At 37.3% G+C, this 22,181-nt stretch overlaps 1 protein-coding gene across 3 annotated transcripts in view; it reads left to right on the plus strand.

The window, feature by feature from the left end:
• The window catches only part of VPS45 (vacuolar protein sorting 45 homolog), a 69,673-nt gene that overhangs the window by 43,891 nt on the left and 3,601 nt on the right, over window positions 1–22,181 (plus strand). For 2 of the 3 annotated variants that reach the window (XM_059058784.2, XM_059058794.2), the window contains exon 14: window positions 542–673. In XM_059058784.2, coding sequence (XP_058914767.1) covers window positions 542–673 — 132 coding nt within the window. Of the gene's footprint in view, window positions 1–541; window positions 674–21,817; window positions 22,112–22,181 lie in introns of those variants that run through there. The other variant, XM_059058806.2, reaches the window with a different exon arrangement.

Here is a 22,181-nt window from a genome sequence, read left to right on the forward strand (position 1 = left end):
CATTCTTTTTTTGCACTCAAAATACTAAATGTTTCCTGTTCCCGTGTTATGGGGACATCCAAATATACCAGTACTTTCCAAAATACTTTGAGGTCCTTGGACAGAGGCCATTGTAATGACACTGTACTAAGTATTTGTTGAAGGGCTTATACGTGAAAGGAGATGTGTAGTACAAGCATAAATTACTGCTATATTGATACCATATCACAGTGAAGTACTCTTCAGCCGCTTGAATATAAAAGAATATCCTACATTTGGTTCCAGCAAACACTATTGTGCTATTCTGAAATCCACAGCACAGAAATTATGACATCCGCTCATAAACAGAAAGCAAATCACTATTCAGCATTTCCTGCTCTGTTTCCTGCCAATTTCAGATAATTAAAACTTTTTTTAAACCTTTTATTCTATTCTGCTTTAATCTGCTTCCTTTACCAAAAAAAGAAAGATTCAGAAATTAAAACTGTGTATATGATAGTAACAGCAAATTTTGCCTTTTTTCCCCCTTATCCTATGATATTAACTTCCTTCATTATTGCAGACCTCAGGATATCATTGTGTTTATAATTGGAGGAGCCACCTATGAAGAGGCTCTAACAGTTTATAACCTGAACCGTACCACTCCTGGAGTGAGGATTGTCCTAGGGGGAACCACTGTGCATAACACGAAAAGGTAAGGGAGAACATTCAGTCCTATAACTCTTTCCCCTTTCCCAGAGAGGAAGGCTTAAATTCCCTTTATGTAGGAAAAGTAAGGTCAGTGCTGACCAAACTGCTGTAGACCAAAATGCATCAGTTCATAGAATAATTTAGAGTTTGTGTGAGATGAAGGATGTATACTCTATTAAGTTCATAAATCACTTAATTTGGTCAAAGACCTGGAGAATAATGACCAACCTTCACTGTTAACCGTTATGTTTCCTATGTTCAAGGAACACACTGGCATTTTAAAGATACCCAAACATAATACTATTGAATTCTGTGAGTTTTTCTGTTTTGTTGATTAAGTACATTCATTCAGTAAATATTTAGTAAGAAAATGACAAAGATGAAGAAGATAAAGATCCTGCCTGAAGTAAGTCATTGTCTATTAGGAAAGATAGAACATAAAAAATAAGAAAATAAGTGCCTGGAGAGAGAGGTAAAAGAGCCGTGGATTCTCAGAGTGGCTAAGAGAAACTAGCAAATGTTTCATGGAAAAGATAGTGTATAACCTGAGCCTTGGATAAAAAAAATGGACATATGGAGGGAGATTTAACCACATGAACAAGTTACAGAAAGCTATAGGCAACATACATAGAAAAAGAACAGCAAGTAGTCAATTAGCTGGAATGTGTGTAATAAGTGTAAAGGTTGATTGAATGCCATAATTGTAGAAGGTCTTGAATTCCATGCTGAGGAATTTTTTTCTACTTTCTTGTGTAGAAAATGAGGAATAATTGAAAGTTTTAAGCAGTAGAATTACAAGAAGGTCATAGTATTTTAGGAAGATTAATTTGGAAACTAAGAGTAGGAAAGACAGAGGATGAGGAGGAAACTAGAGACCGATGGCATGATAATTGAATTTAATGATTGAGGACCCTGAGAGATCCATGCTAAGCCATGTATACATAGATACACAGGGAGGCATTAGAGGTGTTTGTGTACTTTTTCACTTTGTATTATTATTTGCCTCATTGTACATTCTGTTTTATAACCTGCATTTTGTAGTCTATGATAAAAACATCTTACAGTCTTAAATATATAATCATTCATTCATTAAACAAATATTAATTGAATGGTAAGATTGGCTGGATTTGAATATTTCCCTCTTACTATTTTTGTGAATTTAGGCAGATTAGTTAACCTCTTTGCCAATTTCCAGAGCTCACTAGCCATTTATATATTTCTGTTTGTGAATTGCCAGTTCATATTCTTTGCAAGAATTATATCTGTATAATTAAGGATATTGACCATTTTTCTAATATTATATATTTGCAAAATGTTTTCCTCTATTTGATATTTTTGTTTTATATTATACACAATGTTTTGTATAAAACTTTTCTTTTTTTTACTTTTATGTAGTCAAAGTTACCAGTGGTTTCTGCCTTTGATGTCATGCTTAGAAAGTTCTTTCCCAGCCAAGATTATATAAATACTAACCTCTATTTTTTGTTTTGTTTTGTTTTTTGCTTTTTTGCGGTACGCGGGCCTCTCACTATCGTGGCCTCTCCGGCTGCGGAGCACAGGCTCCGGATGCGCAGGCTCAGCGGCCATGGCTCACGGGCCCAGCCGCTGCGCAGCATGTGGGATCTTCCCGGACAGGGGCACGAACCCGTGTCCCCTGCATTGGCAGGCAGACTCTCAACCACTGAGCCACCAGGGAAGCCCCTAACCTCTATTTTTTACATTATTTTTAGGACTTGTATTTAAAGTTATATATTTATAATCTATCAAAATTTTATTTTGGTGTAAACTGTGCAGTAGTTTACTTTTATAAATTTTACAGGAATATTACATGTACCTACTTCATTACATACAGCAAAATATACAAATGATAAGCAATGAAATAGCACAAAGTGAATACATCTATGTAACCACCACACAAATCAAATAATAGAATGTTACCAGTATCTCTAGAAGCCTCCCTTATTCCTCATGTCCCCTCCTTTGCACAACTCCACACAAAATAATAACTATTATGACTTCTGTTATTATAGATTAGTTTTACCTGTCCGTAAAAGATAATTGTTGAATGAATGAAGAAACAGTGGTTAAAATTATTCTGTTTCTCACAAACAGATCCTTAGAAGAATCTCTAATCACCTTCCTCCCAACTTACAAGCTATCATTGTCCAGCATATTGGTTCCACTTTGTTTTTATAATCCCCAAATGAATCATTATTATTTTCAATAGTCAATATATGTTAAGATTTACCTACATATTTGCCCCTCCCCCCTCTTCATCCTGGCCCTTCTTTCTGATCCAGTATTATTCTTACTAAAGAACATCTTTTAATATTTCTTTCAGGTTCTGGTCAACTTGACGTTTTTATCTAAAAATATCTTAGTTTAGCTAAGTTTAGAATTTCAGGTTGATAGTTTTTTTCAGCACTTAGAAATCAGAAGACAGTGGAATACTGGTACTTCCCTGGCAGTCCAGTGGTTAAGACTCCGTGCTTCCACTGCAGGGGGGCGTGGGTTCGATCCCCGGGGAGCTAAGATCCCGCATGCCAGTACCGTGTAGCTCCCCAAGAAAAAAAAGAGAACAAGGGAATACTATTTTCAGTTGTTGCTTCTTAGTAGACTTCTTAATGAAGTCTACTCTCGATACAATTGTTTTTCATCTGTAGGCAATATTTTCTTCTTTGGCTCTTTTTAAGATTATCTTTTTGTCTTCAGTGTTCTTGTTTCAGTATTATGTATCTAAATGGGGATTTATTTTTATGTTACTTGGTATGAAAATACGTGTTTGGCATAATTTCTGGAAGTTTTCCAGTCGTTATTTCTTTGAATATTGCATTTTTGCCCCAATTATTCTGTTCTCTCCTTCTGGAACTCCTGGGAGCTATATGTTAGGCATTTATCTATTTTTCATGTCTCAACCTCTTATTTATATTATCCACCTGTTATCTCTCTGTGCTGCCTTCTGTGTAATTTTTTTCACATTAGTATTTCAGTTCAGTAATTCTCTCTTCAGCTATGTATAATGTGTTTAATTTGTCCATTCAGTTTTTAATTTCAAAGGTAATATTTTTATGCCTGTAATTTCTATTTGCTTTTTCAAATTTGCCTGATTTTTCATTAATTTCTTCTCTTCTCATGTTTTCAGATCCTTTTCAAATTTTTCTTTAACTACATTAATTCTATAATCTGAAGTATTTCCCTTAATTTCTAATCTAATTTATAATCTAAAGTATTTTCCCTTAATTTCTTAAGAGGTTAAGCTATTCATTTTGAAGTATGTATGCATTTTTTATCCAGCATTTCTGTGTTTTATTTAATTTCACCTTATCTAGTTGGCCTTGATTTCAGAAATCAAAGTATAAGTGTGGTTATGATCTTGGAAAAGTTTCAAATGGTAGTGACATTATGCGAAGTTTACTCTAATTTGAAAACTCTTAGGTAGTATTTGTAAGCTTAACCATGCATCCTAAAATGTCAGACTGAGGATTTTGTACCTAATTCAGTAGTCTGTGGGGTACCATTGAATAATTTTGAGCACAGAGCGGCACAATACTATCACAACTATTTTATGCAAGTTTCTCCCTTTGTTCCTGCTGCTTCTAAAAAAATAATCATAATAAATATTTATTGAGCATCTACTATGTGCTAGGCACTTTACTAAGTACTTTACATATATTAAATCATCTAATCCTCATATAAGGTATGTACTATTATTATCTCCACTTTGTATATGGAAACTGAGGCAGAGAGATTAAATAACTTGCCCAAGTAAACATGGCTACTACGAGATAGAGCCAAGACTCAAAGCCAGAGTCCATGCTTTTAATCACTGTGCATTCCCTTCATAAGTATTACTTGAATGCCTGACACTGTATTGTTCTCTAAATAATATTTAATAATTTAGTTTTCAAAATGTTTTATTACTAGATAGCCATAATGGATTTTATTTTCTTAATCTAAATGAGTTCTCTCATGAATATATATAATTATCTGCTTTGAAATAGGCTTTAATATCAGAATTCAGAAAAACTAATTGACTTTTAAATGATCTGAGAGTTAATATTTCCCATTGAGTATTTGTAGCCCCATGGCCCATACTTAAGAACTATAGCATTTTCTCTTTAACTTGAAACATTAGACGTTTAAAACTAAACATCTGTATCTCAATTTTGAAAATACTTTGGATTTAGATGGAAAGATAGATTGGCAAAGATTTCTATATATTTCTTTGTAATTTAGTCATATTACATACAGATAAAAGTGCATATATTTTCAGATGTGTTTGGCTAATTAATAGTACTGTGAATAAAACTGCATTTTACTATTAAAAATGGGGGGGGGGAACCTAAACATCTAGGTTTTTCCTTAAATTAGTTTCCCAGGTCCTGAGAAAATAATCTTTAATGTAAAATTAAGAAAGGCAGGAACAACAAAAAATAAGGCAGCTTTGTAAAAGCTTCATACTAGATCCTTCCAACTAGCCAGCTCAGTATTTCCTTGTCTGACCTAACAATATGCTAAGCAGTACACTAAATTACATTTGAGCAGATATCCTTAAGCAATAGAAGGGTCAATAAAATCTTGAATGGGATTGTTCACTGGTCCCCGATCAATGAAATTTTTAGAAAGAGGGTGTTGCTATGGTAATTACCAACCTGGAAAAAATTTAATGTTTGTGATACATAAATGTTCCAAAATCTGGTTTTTTAAATTTACTTTCATAACTATATAGCCTCCAGCAATAAGTAAATAGTGAAATTTTTCACTATCAGTAAGAAGATAGTACAATTTGTATTTCAGAGTCCAGTTATTGTAAAGGCTTAAGTAATTGAAAGCAACAGTTTCAGCTTTTAGAGGAAAGGCTCAATTTTCATGATGAATGTGGATTACCTTGGGTATTACTAGACTGTTAAGTAATTAAGAATTCACAACTCTTAATACATATTGAAATCCCAGACTCTCAGTAAATGGGAAGGTTAATATTTTTTAAAACTCAGTTTTATACCTGGATATAGTAGGGCTGCTGTGAGCAGCAATAAAATATGGGGGGAGAAGTTGAACAATTTGTTTCTGTGAATTGTTAGGGTTTAATTTTTGTGGGAGTCTGTGTAATTCCCTATGTAATACATGAATTATTTCTTAAAAGTCCAAAGGAGTAAGTGACAAAGACACAGCCTTAACCTCAAAACTCTACCGTACAGAAATATTATTTTGAGAGACTATGGCAACCAGGAAACAGTATACTTTTAGATGTGCCATGATGAGTGCCCTCTTTTTAAGCTTTGCTGTTTCTTTTTAAATTTATTTTATTTATTTATTTTTGGCTGCGTTGAGTCTTCGCTGCTGTGCGCAGGCTTTCTCTAGTTGCAGCGAGTGGGGGCTACTCTCCTTGCAGTGCGCAGGCTTCTCGTTGCGGTGGCTTCTCTTGTTACAGAGCACAGGCTCTAGGCACGCGGGCTTCAGTAGTTGTGGCATACAGGTTCAGTAGTTGTGGCTCGTAGGCTTAGTTGCTCCACATCGTATGGGAGCTTCCTGGACCAGGGCTCAAACCTGTGTCCCCTGCATTGGCAGGTGGATTCTTAACCACTGCACCACCAGGGAAGCTCCGTGCCCTCTTTTTATACTTGGAATTATGTAAAGTATGATATGCCCCACAAAGATCTGGATTGGTGAGCATTGTAATAAGTAGAAAAGAAATCATATCTTGGGAATTCCCTGGCGGTCTAGTGGTTAGGACTCTGCGCTTTCACTGCTATGGCTCAGGTTCAATCCCTGGTTGGGGAACTAAGATCCTGCAAGCCCTGTGGTGCAACTGAAAAAAAAAAAAAGAAAAAAGAAATCATATCTTGTAGTTCAGAGTGTTATATGCTGATATAGAAGCTACTATCCTTCCAGAGTGGGAAATGCCTCTTGCACGATATTTCTGTGATACAGGTCACTTGATTTCCCTGATGTATTAAATAAAATCTGAGATTATGACAGATTTATTTTGCAGTCAGATCCCAGCACTACCACTTACTAGTTTATGATTTGGAGCAAGATATTTAATATAACAGGTAGATGGGTCAAAACTCATCTCTTGCATCCTAGAAAATCACATGAACCTCACATGTAGCAATTTGAACAGCCTTCATCCTGGGATGCCTTCTGTTTCTAAAATACATTGAGATTGCCTTCACTGTGAATTGAAACAAAATCTTAGTTTTAAACAAAACCAAAAAATAAAAAGGAATTCTTTCCTTCCCTCCTGACTTATTTCCAGAAATGAAAGTAACTTTTGGTGAGAGAATAGGGCCTGTGTATAAGTAAGCTAAGTTTTAAGCCAGAAGGTACCTGAAGATAAATGTCACTTAGAGGGCTTTTTTAATTTTAAAATATCTGCTTTATTTTTAAGAATAAAGGACTATTATTCCATGTTAAATGTGGATGCCATTCTCTGTGAAAGCATTGAAAATTCTAACATTTTTTATTTCTTAAGTTTTTTGTTCACTTAAAATGTCCCTTAGACTTTAAAAGGAAATATACATTAGTTGAATCTGAAATTCAACTTGCCATTTAGACTTCTGATTTCAGCTGCTCTCTCTTAAGTACCTTATTTCTTTGAAATAGTTCTTTTGTGACATTATTGTTCAGTGCTTCAAGCACTGATCACAGTGAAACAGAGTTCTACAGGCCTTTTGTAGTTATATGAGTTGTTTCTATAGGACCTGCTCTGATGATGTGTAATTGTAATTATCTTTGTTTAGCTTTAAACACTATTTAAAATAGATGGTGTGTGTTTGCTGCTAAGACACTAAGGAACTTTGCAGAAACTAATTATCTCCTTAGCAACATTCTTTTTTTGCTGTACGCGGGCCTCTCACTGTTGTGGCCTCTCCCGTTGCGGAGCACAGGCTCCGGACGCACAGGCTCAGCGGCCATGGCTCACGGGCTTAGTTGCTCCGCGGCATGTGGGATCTTCCCGGACCAGGGCACGAACCCGTGTCTCCTGCATCGGCAGGCGGATTCTCAACCACTGCGCCACCAGGGAAGCCCGCAACATTCTTAATAAAACTGCCTTCTGAATGAAGAGAGGTAGTCAATATTTCTTCTCTCTCCATAGCCATATGAAGTTTAATATGAATTTTGTATTGCTTTCCCTTCTCCTTTTATACATAATGAAATCAAAGAAATAAAAGATAGTAACTGATCACAGGGACCTCTTTACAGGCATAATTTTCATGACTTTTTCAAAGCAGAGAACGTGCCCCGAAAAAGGATCTAGGTAAATAGATTCAGCAATGATCTGAACACATGCAAGTGCTTGCCCTAAGCAGTTAAGTCTGTTATGTCTCTGGGGTCCATGCAGGTTTGCAGTGTGCAGACTGTCATCTCCTGTGTCAGTATTTGCACATCTTATGGATATACTTCCCCCTGGCCCTTACTACTTCCTTCTTCATTTGTCTCATTAGTCATACTGGCCTAATAGATCCTCAGTTAGCAGGGAATAAGTCAAATTTCAACATCTGAAATTATATATGACCTGGGTTGTTCTACTCGCCACAAATATTTTCACCAAAGTCTTTGTGAAACAGTCAAAAGTAATATTGCCCTAGTTATGAGTTCTAGAATAGATAAACATTTATTGAACAAATGAGAAGAGCATAAAGTCAATAGTTCATTCACTCTTTCAGCAAATATTTACTGAATATTGAAATACCTCTGTGAATAAAAGCAAAGATCCTAATCCTCAAGAAGCTTACATTTTAATGCAGAGAGAGACAGAAATAAACAGTAACTTAATAAGTATATTTTATAGTAAATCTGAAGATGATAAATTCTATGGGGGAAAAAAGCAGAGCAAGGTGAAGGGAAATCAGTAATGCATAGAGGCAGTAGGGTTCAGTCACACTACTTAGTATGGTATCAGAAAAGCCCTCATTAAGAAGTGATTTGAGCAAAGGCTTGGAGGAAGTGAGGGAATGAGCCAAAAACAGATGCAGGGAAGAGAATCTCAGGCACAGCAGTGCTGTTTCCTAAAGCAGGATCATGCAGTGTGTTCAAGGAGACTGAAGAGTCTGGGGTTGCAGTCAGGGAAGTATCAGGCATCTGATCGTGGAAGGCCTTGTAGACTATTTTGAGGACTGGTTTTCACTATGAGTTAGAGAGCATTGTAGGACATTGGGGGTTTTTTTAACAGCTTTATTGAAGTTAAATTCATATACCATACAATTCACCCTTTTAAAGTATACAATTCATTGGTTTTTGGTATATTCGTAGATATGTGCAACTACCACCACAGTCAATTTTAGAACATTTTCATCTCCTCAGAAAGAATCCCCCAGCCTTAAGCAACCACTAATCTACTTTCTGTCTCTATAGATTTCCCTGTTCTGGACATTTCATATAAATGGAATCATACAATATATAGTCTTTTGTGAGTGGCTTCTTTTACTTAGTATAATGTTTTCAAGTTTCATCCATGTTGTAGCCTAGATCAATACTTCTTTCCTTTCTATGGATGAATAATATTTCATTGTGTGAAATGAAATACCATATTTTGTTTATCCATATGTTCAGTGATGGACATTTGAGTCATTTCCACCTTTTAGCTATTATGAATAATGCTGCTATATACATTTGTGTACAAGTTTTTGTGTGTATTGTAGAGTTTTGAGTAGAACCATGGCATCTGACTTATATTTTAGCAGGATCACCCTGGCGATCAAGTTAATATGAATTGAGAAGTATTATTTATCTTAAAATATTCAGAATGAATATGGGTTATTATAAAAATGCAAGTTTCCTAGACATATATAAATAAACTATACCCATTATGTATTCACCTACTGAGTCATTATTCTTGTTGTGTTTCTGAAGCACATGATCGTACCTTGCAAATAAATGAGCATCTTGGTTTGGGTTTTGAGCTGGCTTGCCTTATCACTTCACAAGTCAATCAGTGTTAAAGAGTTCTGGTCCTTGCTGGCAGCAGTTGACATGTTAGGTTAGCTGTGTGAGCTGAGAGGCCAAGAACCAGATCAGTACGGATGGAATTGTTCTCCCAATAGAAGAAATCCCTCTGTCTTCTCAGAAACAGGATAGAAGTGGAGTAGAAAAGGGAGGTGAGGTGAATGTATTAGTCAGAGTGCTGCCAGCATTACTTGAGCCCTGCCTGAATTGTGGATGAAGAGAGCTCTTTAGTTTTCCCCAGTGCTGTCAGTCAGTTCAGTACTTTCTTAAGACTTTTGACTAGGAGGAAAAGTAACCCTAGATCAACAATCCTCTTACTGCCAGATTCCCTTTCAAACCAATAATAATGACTACACATAGTAGGTTCTCTATAACACTACTGGATTCAAATAAACCCTCATTAACAAGCCTGCACAATAATTAATGGTCTCATTTTTCAGTTGTTTTCTAACTAGCAAAGACAGATGAAGAAAAATAGGCTCCCCCCCAAGTAATTCATGCTCATTGTAATAAAAAAATATATATAAAAGTCAAAATCATTCATACTACCACACAACTCAGAGCTAGCCAGTTAATATTTCGATATATTTTCTCCTAGTGTTTTTTCTTTACCTGAAGGTTTTTGAGTTTTGTGTGTATGTTTGTTTTTGACATAATAAGGATCACATTACATTGTCTATAAGGTTTTGTACTTGTTTTGCCCACTTGTAATTATATTGAGAACATTTTACCATGTTATTAACACTACTTAAAATGATCCTAATGGCTCTATAGTTTCAATTTTAAGGATGTATCTCTGTTTAACCATTACCATTTGACGTTTAGATTGTTTACAATTTTTTGCTTGATATAAATACTGCAGTAAACATCTTGTATATTGATAAACAATCCTATCTCTGAATATTTCCTCAAGATAAATGTACAGTGAGGCAGTCTCAAATATTGCCAGTAGAAGTGTAAATCCATAACTTTTCTGGAAAGCAATTTGACATTATATATTCAAGGGCATGGGGTTGACTTCATGGGGGCTCTTGTTGTTATTGAGGGGTTTTTTTAGTTTCTTGATTTTTTAGAAGCCCTAACTCAGGTGTTGGAAGTGTTCTATATCTTGATCAAGGAGATGGTTACATGACTGTATACATTTGTCAGAATCATCAAATGATATCCTTAAAAGTGGTACATTTTATTGCCTATGAATTAGATCTCAATTAAAAAATTAAAATTTTAAAGAACAGAGCACTGTAGTACCAAACTGACATTTTTTCCTTGATATGGTTAGAAAGATAGAAAGCTAAAAAGATAAAAAGAAATAGTTTTCTTACTATGTATTTCAGTGTTATTTAGTGACATGCCCTAGAACCACCAGATATTAGCTGGTGTTATGAGCACATGATTTGAGAAACACTGATCCATGGCAACTCCTAAGAGGGGATTATGATGACACTAAGAAGTAAAATTTATTTAGCATATTCTATGTGTTAGACACTGTTTTAATACTTTATACCCGTGCTATCCAAAATGTAGCCACTAGCCTTTGTAACTATTGAACACTTGAAATGTGGCTAGTCTAGTTTGAGGTGTGCCACAAGTATAAAATACATATTGGATTTCAAAGACTTAGTACACAAAAAGTGTAAAAATCTCATTAATAATTTTTAAGTTGATAATGTTTTAGATATATGGATTAAGTCAAATATGCTATTAAAATTGATGTTGCTTATTTTACCTTTTTAATGTGCTTACTAGAACATTTAAAATTACATAGCCACTCATATTTGTGACTTGCTTTGCATTTCTATTGGCTAGTGCTGCTTTATTCATTAAATTTTTATTTAATTCTCATAACAACCCAGTGAGGTAGGTATTTTTATTATTATCATCAACCTGATTTTTCAGATGAGACTTAGAGTAGTTAAGTACTTTGTCCAAAGTCATAGAGCTCGTAAGTGGCAAAGCTGGAATTGGACTCAGTTTGTTTCCAATCTGGGCACTCAGTTGAAATAATATTTTAGGAAGATTTATCTAGCTATAATTTTTTTTAATCCCTTGCTTATAAATGTCACTTATAAGATAGCAAAATATGTTTTTATCAAATGGAAAATATGTGAAGCTTTCTGCCTACTAAAAAATATTGTAAACCAAAGCAGGGAAAAAACAGTATAAAAGTAAGGAATCATTTAGTTTTGTTTAAAGATTTCTGTCATCCAGAGATAATTAAGAATGAGATTTAAGACAGTGTTGCCCTTTGGGTAAAAATGACTAACTTGATTAACTAGTGGCAGCTGTTAGTTTCATTACTACCCGAGATGATGCCTGAGCTTTGGTAATAATATAATTCTGACAAAGTCAGGACATTAGTGTTTTTTTGTAGAGAGTACAGTTTAGAGCTTAGAAAACAGTTGGCATTTTGAATTTCTGTAGATAGATTTGAAACTGGGAGGATGCCTATTCATATTATCAACAGGTTCTTTATAGATTTCTACCTAAACAAGTAACACTAGAAACTTGGACCTTCTCCTATAACCACGAGTTGGTTTGATCTCTGAATTATTTACTGAAAAATTAGGATCCTGTGACAGAATTTACATTGCAAAGGAAGAGGAATTCAGAGGACACTTCTTCACTTGTATGTATTTCAGAATCAGTTTTGAAACTGTTGAAACCATCACCATCTACCATCTCTTGGTAGAGATTTTTAGGAGAGTTTACTTTTCTCCTGTAACCAAAGTGTTAAAACACCATTGCCAAGAGCTGTGATGGAGTGTATCACCTGTCACTGACAAGCATTTATTGAGCGCTGTTATGTGTGAAGTTCTGTGCAAGGTGTTAGAAAGATGAAGACATATTCTATGTCATTAAAGATCTCAGTGTCTAATGGAAAAATAGGTATATAAATGAATAACTCTAACAAGATGCTTTTTAAAAAAACTAAATTTGACCCAAGATTCAAATCTGTGTCCCCTGATTCCAATTTATTTGTACATTGAAACATTTTTTAATTAAAAACAGCTTTTTGTTACAAAATCAATATGTAATCCTTATAGGAAAAACATTTAATAAGTTAAGCAAAAATAAGATAATAAAAATATTCATACTACCACCATCACACCATTGGAAATGTCAACCATCTTGATGTGTGCCCTTTTATGTTTTTTCCTATTAATGTATACACATGTATGTTTAAATAAAGTGGAATATACTATATGTGTACTTTCAATGAAAATACTTATATATGTCATTTTTAATAACTGAATAGCATTCTATTGTCCAGTTGTGCCACAACTTATTTAACCAATCCTCAGTTTTTTGTTAACTCAACAAGTACTTATTGAGCACCTATGTATTCCAAGAGCTATCTTGAGACTAGATATATGGCAGTGAACAAAACAAATATTTTTTGATATTCATTGTTTATAATTTTTTTACTCTTATAATAAACAGTGCTGTAACAAACATGATTTTATATACATCATTACACACTTGTCCATTTGTTCACTTGGGATAATAGTAATTGGGCATATACTATATGCCAGACAATCTGCTGACTTCGTTTCATACATTATCTCATTTAATCTTCATGATCCACAAGGTAATATTCTTGTGGTTCCAATTTTCAAGTGAAAAAACTGGAACAGTAAGAGAAGACAATTAAGTAGTTTGCCTTACGTCATTTTGCAAGGAAGTGCAAAGCTAGAATTCAGGTTCAGATTTTTGTGATCCTAGATTCAATGCACTGCTAACAATGTTGAGATGAAATTACTGCATCAGAGAATATTAACATTTTTAAGATGCTTAAATACTAATTTGCCAGCCAGAAAAATTTTACGTTTATAGCTTCACACCATGCCCTTCCAACCCTGAAATTAACTGCTCCTGATTCTTAAAAATTAACAAATTTTAAAAATCATGAATTTGGGACTTCCCTGGCGGTACAGCGGTTAAGAATCTGCCTGCCAATGCAGGGGACACGGGTTTGAGCTCTGGTCCAGGAAGATCCCACATGCCGCGGAGCAGCTAAGCCCGAGCGCCACAACCACTGAGCCTGTGCTCTAGAGCCTGTGAGCCACAACTACGGAAGCCCACGCACATAGAGCCCCTGCTCTGCAATGAGAGAAGCCACCGCAATGAGAAGCCTGTGCGCTGCAACGAAGAGTGGCCCCCCCCAGTCGCCGCAACTAGAGAAAGCCCATGCGCAACAACGAAGACCCAACGCAGCCAAAAAATAAACAAATAAAACTAATAATTTTTAAAAAATAGATTAAAGAAAAGAAAAAAATCATCAATTTATATGGAGAAAATTAGTTGGAAAAACATTTTACTTCAACTCAAAAGAAAAAAGAAAGAAGCAGATGAATAATGCAAAGCTAAAAGAAGAGACCAATAAATGAAAAAGTCAGAAATAGAGACAGAGTCAGAGAGGTATGTACTGTCTGGTTTCAAAGCAGCATCCAGTTCCAGATTCCAGTCCCTTATGAGGCACTGATCTTACACTGGTTCAGTGATAGACCCCCAACCCCATGTCGTTGAGTACACTTTTTTTCTTTTGCTTAAGCTAGTTTGAATGGGTTTCTGTCTCTTGCAGCCAGAAGGTTGCAGTTTAGGAAAATGATATTATCTTTTACAGGTTTATAGGATGTGCCTTTTTGTGTGGTGTGTAAGACCCTATCCAGTGTTTGCATATTTGTTTCAGGATTTGTTGGGTTAGACAATAAAAAACTTTAAATGAAAGGAAAAGCTCAAAAATGCTAATCCTGTGTAGTGACACACGAGTGACTCGTTTACTTCTTTATTTCCTATGTTATCTACATTTTAATGTTTTTTAATGATGAGAAAAATATTAAGATGTTCTACAAATTTGTAAAGGTCAATTTGATGTCCATTGGGATTATTAAGTAGTAAAGTATGTAGTTGATTATCCTCTACACAGTCCTGAAAAACTGTATTACCTTCCCCAATTGAATGATGAATCCTTTAGGACATAAGTTCTTTCATTAGGATTATCAGTAGAACTTCTGGGCTTGAATGAGACCTGTTATTTATAAATCACCTTATTGTACTCTTTGGTCTAGGAGGCAGTGTAGCACAGCAATTAAGAGCAAGGGCTCTAGTGACAGACTGACTACCTTTTTTAAATCCTAGTTTTGCCATATGTCCACTTGTATGACCTTAGGCAAATTATTTAACTTTTGGGGGCCTCAGTTTTCTCAACTGTAAAATAGAGGTAATAATAGCTCCTTATATCATTGTTATGATGATTGGGTGATATATATAAAATATTAGAGGAGAATCTGGCACAGGGTAAGCACTTAATATGTGTTGCTGGGACTTCCCTGGTGGACCAGTGGTTAAGAATCTGTGCTTCCAATGCAGGGGGTGCAGGTTCAATCCCTGGTCAGGGAACTAAGAGCCCACATGCCACGTGGCGTGGCCAAAAACAAAAACAAAAACAACAAAAAAAAAGTGTTGCTTGCTGCTGTTGTTATTACTATTACATTTGGGTGAAATAAAGTAAAAAAGACTTTGGATACTCATTGTCACCACCTCTTTTGTCACCCATACTTCCAAATCACTTGTTTTGAAAACTACTTTAACGTAATTCAAGAGCAGAATTATATTATTATGCCAGGTAGGAATATACTGGGGCAGTGGTAAAATTTACTCTGACGGTAGTCCAATTGCCAGGTGACTTTTGTGGTCTTTGGAGAAAAAGCTTTAGTAGCTTGATTTCCATTTGTGCTCACACAAATTTCCCCTTTGAAGCCTCCAGACTCAGTACCTCTATAATTAATAGACTTGCACAGAGTCTTCACCATCCATGTTTGCTACAGATAGGTAATTTGGAGTTTTGTTTCCTGTTGGGTTTGGGGGTGTTGTTTGTTTGTTTTGGTATGGCGGTCACCATTCTACTCTTCTAGTTGTGGTTGCTCTGACAAATTGACGTGGTCTTGAATGTTCCCAGTGGTGAGAAAGTACATCTGTAGCTCTCTTCATTCTCAGATGGTAACCCCCTTTCATATCTTTATGTAACTGATATGACAGGCAGTTCAGTCTTTGAGGAGTCCATCTTTTGCCCTGTGGACTGAGGATAATCCTTTCTTCTCGCATGATACTCCAATGAATGACACATGCACAGTGGTGGACACATGCAGAATCCCATTGGTTGCTTTTTTGTCCTGTTTCTTCACAGGGGGAGAGGAAGTGGGACCAAGGGCTCCTATTTATTTGTTTTGCTTTGCTTTGCTTTTTGTTTTTTTTATAAATCAGGTGTCCAGTACTAAGGTGGGAACTGGGAAGGAGTAGCTACATTTTTTCATAGGCAGTTACACTGTCTGTAGGAAAGTATCATGGGGTAAAGTAACCTCAATGGAATTGGTTATAATCAAGGAAATATTTTATATCTTAATTCAGTGTGTCCCAAGGTCTGTTCTATAGAAAATTTGTTTGGGGAGATATTGATAGATACTCCATTTTAAAAGATTCTTAGCCAGCTAAGTTTGGAAAAATCACTGTATCCTCCTGGAAAGGAGAGATATTCACATTAGCATGCTAAAGATTGTGAGAAACTTCAGAGTATAGAAACTCTATAGATATAGAAGCTTTTTTCCCTTAATTCTATCTTAATATATAATGTTTTTATTAAAGAGTGTGTGTAAATATAAGTTAGAAAATATAATAACATAATGAATACCCTTGGATCCGTCACCTAAGGACTAGAAAATTGCCAATAACATGGATCTGTCTGTGTGATCTGCTAAAATTACATCCTTTATCTCCCTACAACAAGTAAGCACTATCCTAAATTTTGTGTTTAATGCCCTTGCTTTGATGGGGAGAGTTGTATTTTTATCACTAATTCTAAATGATGTGTTGTTTAGTTTTACTTATTTTTGAGCTTAATTAAAAAATTGTATCATACTTTTTCACTCAACATGCTTCTAAGATTCATCTGTATTGTTCCATGTAACCTTGTTCATTCCTTTGTCGGTGCTGTGTACCATTCCACTGTGTGAACATACCACAGCTTGCTTCTCCATTCAACTGTCCATAGATATTTGAGTTGTTGGTTTTTTGTTTTGTTTTGTTTACTATTGCTATTACTATTGCTTCAGTCAGAGAGCAGCAAGGAAAAAAATGTGAGCCAAGGATATTGACAGAATGTTATGATTATACTGTTTGGGAGCAAGAGGGAAGATATTTATTAAGTAGCTGCTTTATATAAAGTACACTTCCAAAGCAGGGCCTAAAATACAAAGAAAATAAGATGTCCCTATCTTTGATGATCTTATGTCCAGATGGGGGACGTAAACAAATCTGTATTTCTCAAATTAGGATATGATTAGTACCAGGGACACACAAAGGCACAAAATAAACATGACACATCTTTTGGAGTGTCTGTTTTCTTAGAATTGCCGGGGGGAGGGGATTAAATAATTTAACTGGTAAATTCCTTATCAAAAATATGTTTATGTTGAAATTTAAAAGGTCCTTTTATGAAAAATAACAAAATTGTTATGTATTTTTAAAACAAAATACCAGACCTCAAAGAAAGATGTAAGCTGGTAAACCAATTTGGACTGTACCCTCAGGACTAATAAATTCATTGTCTTCTGTTGTTAGGGGTTCTTAGGAACAGAAATTTGAGAAGTGTTAATGTATGTAAGTTAAATAAAATGCATCCAAAATAAATACAATTAATTCTGGCAGAGTAATCAGGAAATGCTTCACAGTGGAGATAGCATTTGTGCTAGACCTTAAAGAGTAAGTTGGATTTCCATAGGAAGAAAGAGCATTCAGGAATGAGAGAACAGCATAATTGAGGACAGGAGGTGGTGGGGAAAGGTACAGCCCATTTGAGAAATAATGAGTTCTTTCTGGGTAAAGTATATACATCCAGTGATGAGCAAGATGATGTGTGTGTGTGAGATTCCTAATATTTTCCGACATAAATGTTGAATGCCAGACTTTTTCCTTACTCCTGACAAAATTGCTGTCGAATATTTAGCAAAAGTATAGCATGATAGGTGACATTTAAGCTGAGGTCTTAACTTCTTTAAAAAATATGAATCTGATTCATATATTCCTTTAGCAAATACTTAATTCAACATCTACTTTATACTAAGGATACACACATCAAGAAGATATTACTCGAGGTGTACATTAACTGCTAAGAGAAGTCATTAGAAGAGAACTTCCACAGCTCCCACTACTGCTGCTATCCTCTGCCTTCACATCACAGTGGAGAATGCTCCTGGCTAAGCCCAGCCCTCCTACTGGGGTGCCAGATTCCATCCCCTCACCTACCCCAGGGCATCACTCCAAACCTGCTCCTCTCTCAATCCTAAATGGGTTTTTCCCACTCTTTTGGATCATTCACAGAAGCGTAGAAACATGCTAGGATTTTTCCCCACCTTGAAAAACCTTCTATTAACCTCCTATCTCTTTCCACGTTCTATAGTATTTCTCTGTTCTCTTTTATAGCAAAATTCTTCGAGGTGTTTTTCGTTGTTTTTTTTTTTTTTTGCAGTACGCGGGCCTCTCACTGTTGTGGCCTCTCCCGTTGCGGAGCGCAGGCTCCGGACGCGCAGGCTCAGCGGCCATGGCTCACGGGCCCAGCCGCTCTGCGGCATGTGGGATCCTCCCGGACCAGGGCACGAACCCGCGTCCCCTGCATCGGCAGGCGGACTCTCAACCACTGCGCCACCAGGGAAGCCCTCAAGAGTTGTTTTTACTCACTGCCTCTGATTCCTCTCCTTATATATTCTCTTAAACCTCCATCTTCTTTTAAACCTTACCTCTTCTCTTAAGCCACTCCATTCAGGCTTTCATGTCCATCAATCCCCAAAATTGCTTCTGTTGTGGTTCCAGGGATCTCCCCATGGCTAAAGTCAGAGTCAACTTTTAGTACTCATTTTACTTGACATATCGGCAGCATTTGACACAGTTGATCAGTTCCTTCACTTTTTTTTTTTTTTTTTTGCGGTACGCGGGCCTCTCACTGTTGTGGCCTCTCCCATTGCGGAGCACAGGCTCCGGACGCGCAGGCTCAGCGGCCATGGCTCACAGGCCCAACCGCTTCGCGGCATGTGGGATCCTCCCGGACCAGGGCACGAACCCGTGTCCCCTGCATTGGCAGGCGGACTCTCAACCACTGCGCCACCAGGGAAGCCCAGTTCCTTCACTTTGAAAGACTTTTGTCACTTAGCTTCCCGAAACTGTACTCTCCTAGTCCTCCTTCCTCACTTGCCATTCCTTCTCTGTCTCTTTTGTTCATTTCTCCTGTTTTTGGAATCCCTGGAACTCTGTCCTTGGACTACCTCTCTTCTTGTCTGCACCTCATTCCTATCTAGTCTCATGGCTTTAAATTTTATCCTCTAATGACTCCCAGATTTACATCTCTAGTCTAGAGTTTTTCAACTTCAGCACTGTTAGTATTTGAGGACAGATAATTCTTTGTTGTGGGGAACTGTCCTGTGCATTATAGGATGGTCAGCAACATCCCTGGCCTCTACACACCAGATGCCAGTAGCACTCCAGCACTTACGGCAACCAAAAATGTTTCCAGACATTGCCAGATGTCCTCTGGGCATAAAATCACACCCTTCCCCATTGAGAACCTCTATTTTTAGTCTGAGCTTCTCCCCCAGACTCCAGATTTATATATACAACTATTTGACACTTCTACTTGAATGTCTAATAAACATCCATATTTAACAATGATCAAACCAAGCTTCTGATATTTCTTCTTAAATATAATACCCCTCAGACTTATCCATTCTTCTAGTTTCTTAGGCCAAAAACCTTGTTGTCTTCGTGACTCCCCTCTTTCTCTCACCTACATCCTGATTTATCAGTAAATCTTGTGATCCTTCCCTTCAAAGTGTGTCCAGAATCTGATGCCCCCTCACCACTACCACCCTGGTTCATGCCACCATCACTTCCCATCGGGATCATTACAACTGCCTTACCCTTAACCTCTATAGTCTGTTATCAATACAGCAGTAGAGCGATCCTGAGAAAATATGTAATTCAGGGCATGTCACATCTCTGCACAAAACCCTCCAGATGTTTCCCATCTTACTTAAAGTAAAAATCAAAATCCTTACAATCCTTACCAGGCCTTACTTACATGATCTCATCTTCACACTCCCCTCCATCCCCTTCCCTTAATCTCTCTAATCTCATCTCTACTACCCAACTTCACTTAATACCCAACTTACTACCCAACTTCACTCCAGCCACATCAGCCTCCTTTCTGTTCCCTGAACATACCAGGCCTTGGACCCCTTGCACTTGCTCCTCTCCCAGATATGTCTTCCATTGCCTTATTCAAGTCTTGGCTCAAATGTCAGTTTCTCAGTGAGGTCTTCCTTGACCACTAGATTAAAAATCTCACACCATCACTATCACCTCCAAGTCTCCTTCAAACCTGCTTATTTTTCTCCATAGCATTTTGTTCATCTAACATACTAGAGAGAGTCATCTAACATACTAGAGAGAGTTCTCCTGAATAAGAGAACAAGATTGTCTCGGTTTGCATCCCAACCTGGTCGCTTTCAAGATACAAGACTTGATTCCTGTGCCTCAATTTCTTTGTAAAGTAGGATAGTTTCTATCTCATTAGAATAGTACCTCACATATAGTAAGTGATATGTTTTCACCATTATTATTATATTTATCAATTTTGCTTATCTTCCCTCCTCCCCCAGTGGAATATAAATTCCACGAGAGCAGAATTTTTTTACTTCACTTACTGCTATATTCACAGCTTCTGGAACAGTGCCTGGCACATAGGTGCTTAATAAATGTCTGTTGATCAATTTATTCTAGAAAGACTAATGGGGAGAAGAGTCAAGGAAGACTTGAGCTTTATGTATACTATTTAAAACTTTTACAAAAAGAATGTATTCATGTATGTGCCCTCAAAAAACTCATAGGCTTACATGGAAAATAGACATGTAAACAAATAAATTCCTAGAGGAATATTGTGAGAGTGAGTTGGGTTTTAAAAGTTGCATCGTTCCACTAGATAAAATGCGAGAGGGATGGGACAGCTTTCTAGACAGAGAGAATAGTATGTGCAAAAAGCAAAGAGGTAAAAAACACAGCGGTAGCCCTGACAACTGTAATCACTATTTTGAGGTATTAAAAGTTCCATCTTGGGCTTCCCTGGTGGCGCAGTGGTTGAGAGGCCGCCTGCTGATGCAGGGGAAACAGGTTCGTGCCCCGGTCCGGGAAGATCCCACATGCCGCGGAGCGGCTGGGCCCGTGAGCCGTGGCCGCTGAGCCTGCGCGTCCGGAGCCTGTGCTCGGCAATGGGAGAGGCCACAGCAGTGAGAGGCCTGCGTACCGCAAAAAAAAAAAAAAAACCAACAAAGTTCCATCTTGGTGAATGGATAAAGAAGATGTGGCACATATATACAATGGAATGTTACTCAGCCATAAAAAGAAACAAAATTGACTTATTTGTAGTGAGGTGGATGGACCTAGAGTCTGTCACACAAAGTGAAGTCAGTCAGAAAGAGAAAAACAAATACCATATGCTGACATATATATATGGAATCTAAAAAAAAAAAAAAAAAAAGCTTCCAATTAACCTAGGGGCAGGACAGGAATAAAGACACAGATGTAAAGAATGGACTTGGGTTTCCCTGGTGGCGCAGTGGTTGAGAATCCGCCTGCCGATGCAGGGGACACGGGTTCGTGCCCCGGTCTGGGAAGATCCCACATGCCGTGGAGCGGCTGGGCCCGTGAGCCATGGCCGCTGAGCCTGCGCGTCTGGAGCCTGTGCTCCGCAATGGGAGAGGCCCGCGTACCACAAAAAAAAACAACAAAAAAAACCCAATGGACTTGACACGGGGAGGGGGAAGGGTAAGCTGGGACGAAGTGAGAGAGTAACACTGACATATATACACTACCAAATGTAAAATAGATAGCTACTGGGAAGAAGCTGCATAGCACAGGGAGATCAGCTCAGTGCTTTGTGACCACCTAGAGGGGTGGGATAGGGAGGGTGGGAGGGAGATGCAAGAGGGAGGGGATATGGGGATATATGTATACATACAGCTGATTCACTTTGTTATGCAGCAGAAACTAACACAACATTGTAAAGCAATTATACTCCAATAAAGATGTTAAAAAGAAATTCCATCTTGGGACTTCCCTGGTGGTCCAGTAGTAAAGAATCTGCCTTACAATGCAGGGGACATGGGTTCCATCCCTGGTCCGGGAACTAAGATCCCACATGCTGCAGGGCAACTAAGCCCACGCACCACAACTACTGAGCTCGCACGCCCCAGCTAGAGCCTGCGTGCTCTGGAGCCCGTGAGCCACAACTAGAGAAGAGAAAACCCGCGCGCCACAACTAGAGAGAAGCCCACGCACCGCAACAAAAGATCCCGTGTGCCGCAACAAAAGATCCCGTGTGCTGCAACTAAGACCCGACGCGGCCAAAAATAAAATAAATAATAATGTCTTAAAAAAAAATAAAAGTTCCATCTTATCCTTCTCTCTCACTAATTCCTATGTTCCAGCTAAGTATTTGGCTATAATTAGAAGCTTATTAC

This window comes from Kogia breviceps, chromosome 1 (genome assembly GCF_026419965.1).
Source record: "Kogia breviceps isolate mKogBre1 chromosome 1, mKogBre1 haplotype 1, whole genome shotgun sequence".
Taxonomy (NCBI): Eukaryota; Metazoa; Chordata; class Mammalia; order Artiodactyla; family Physeteridae; genus Kogia; species Kogia breviceps.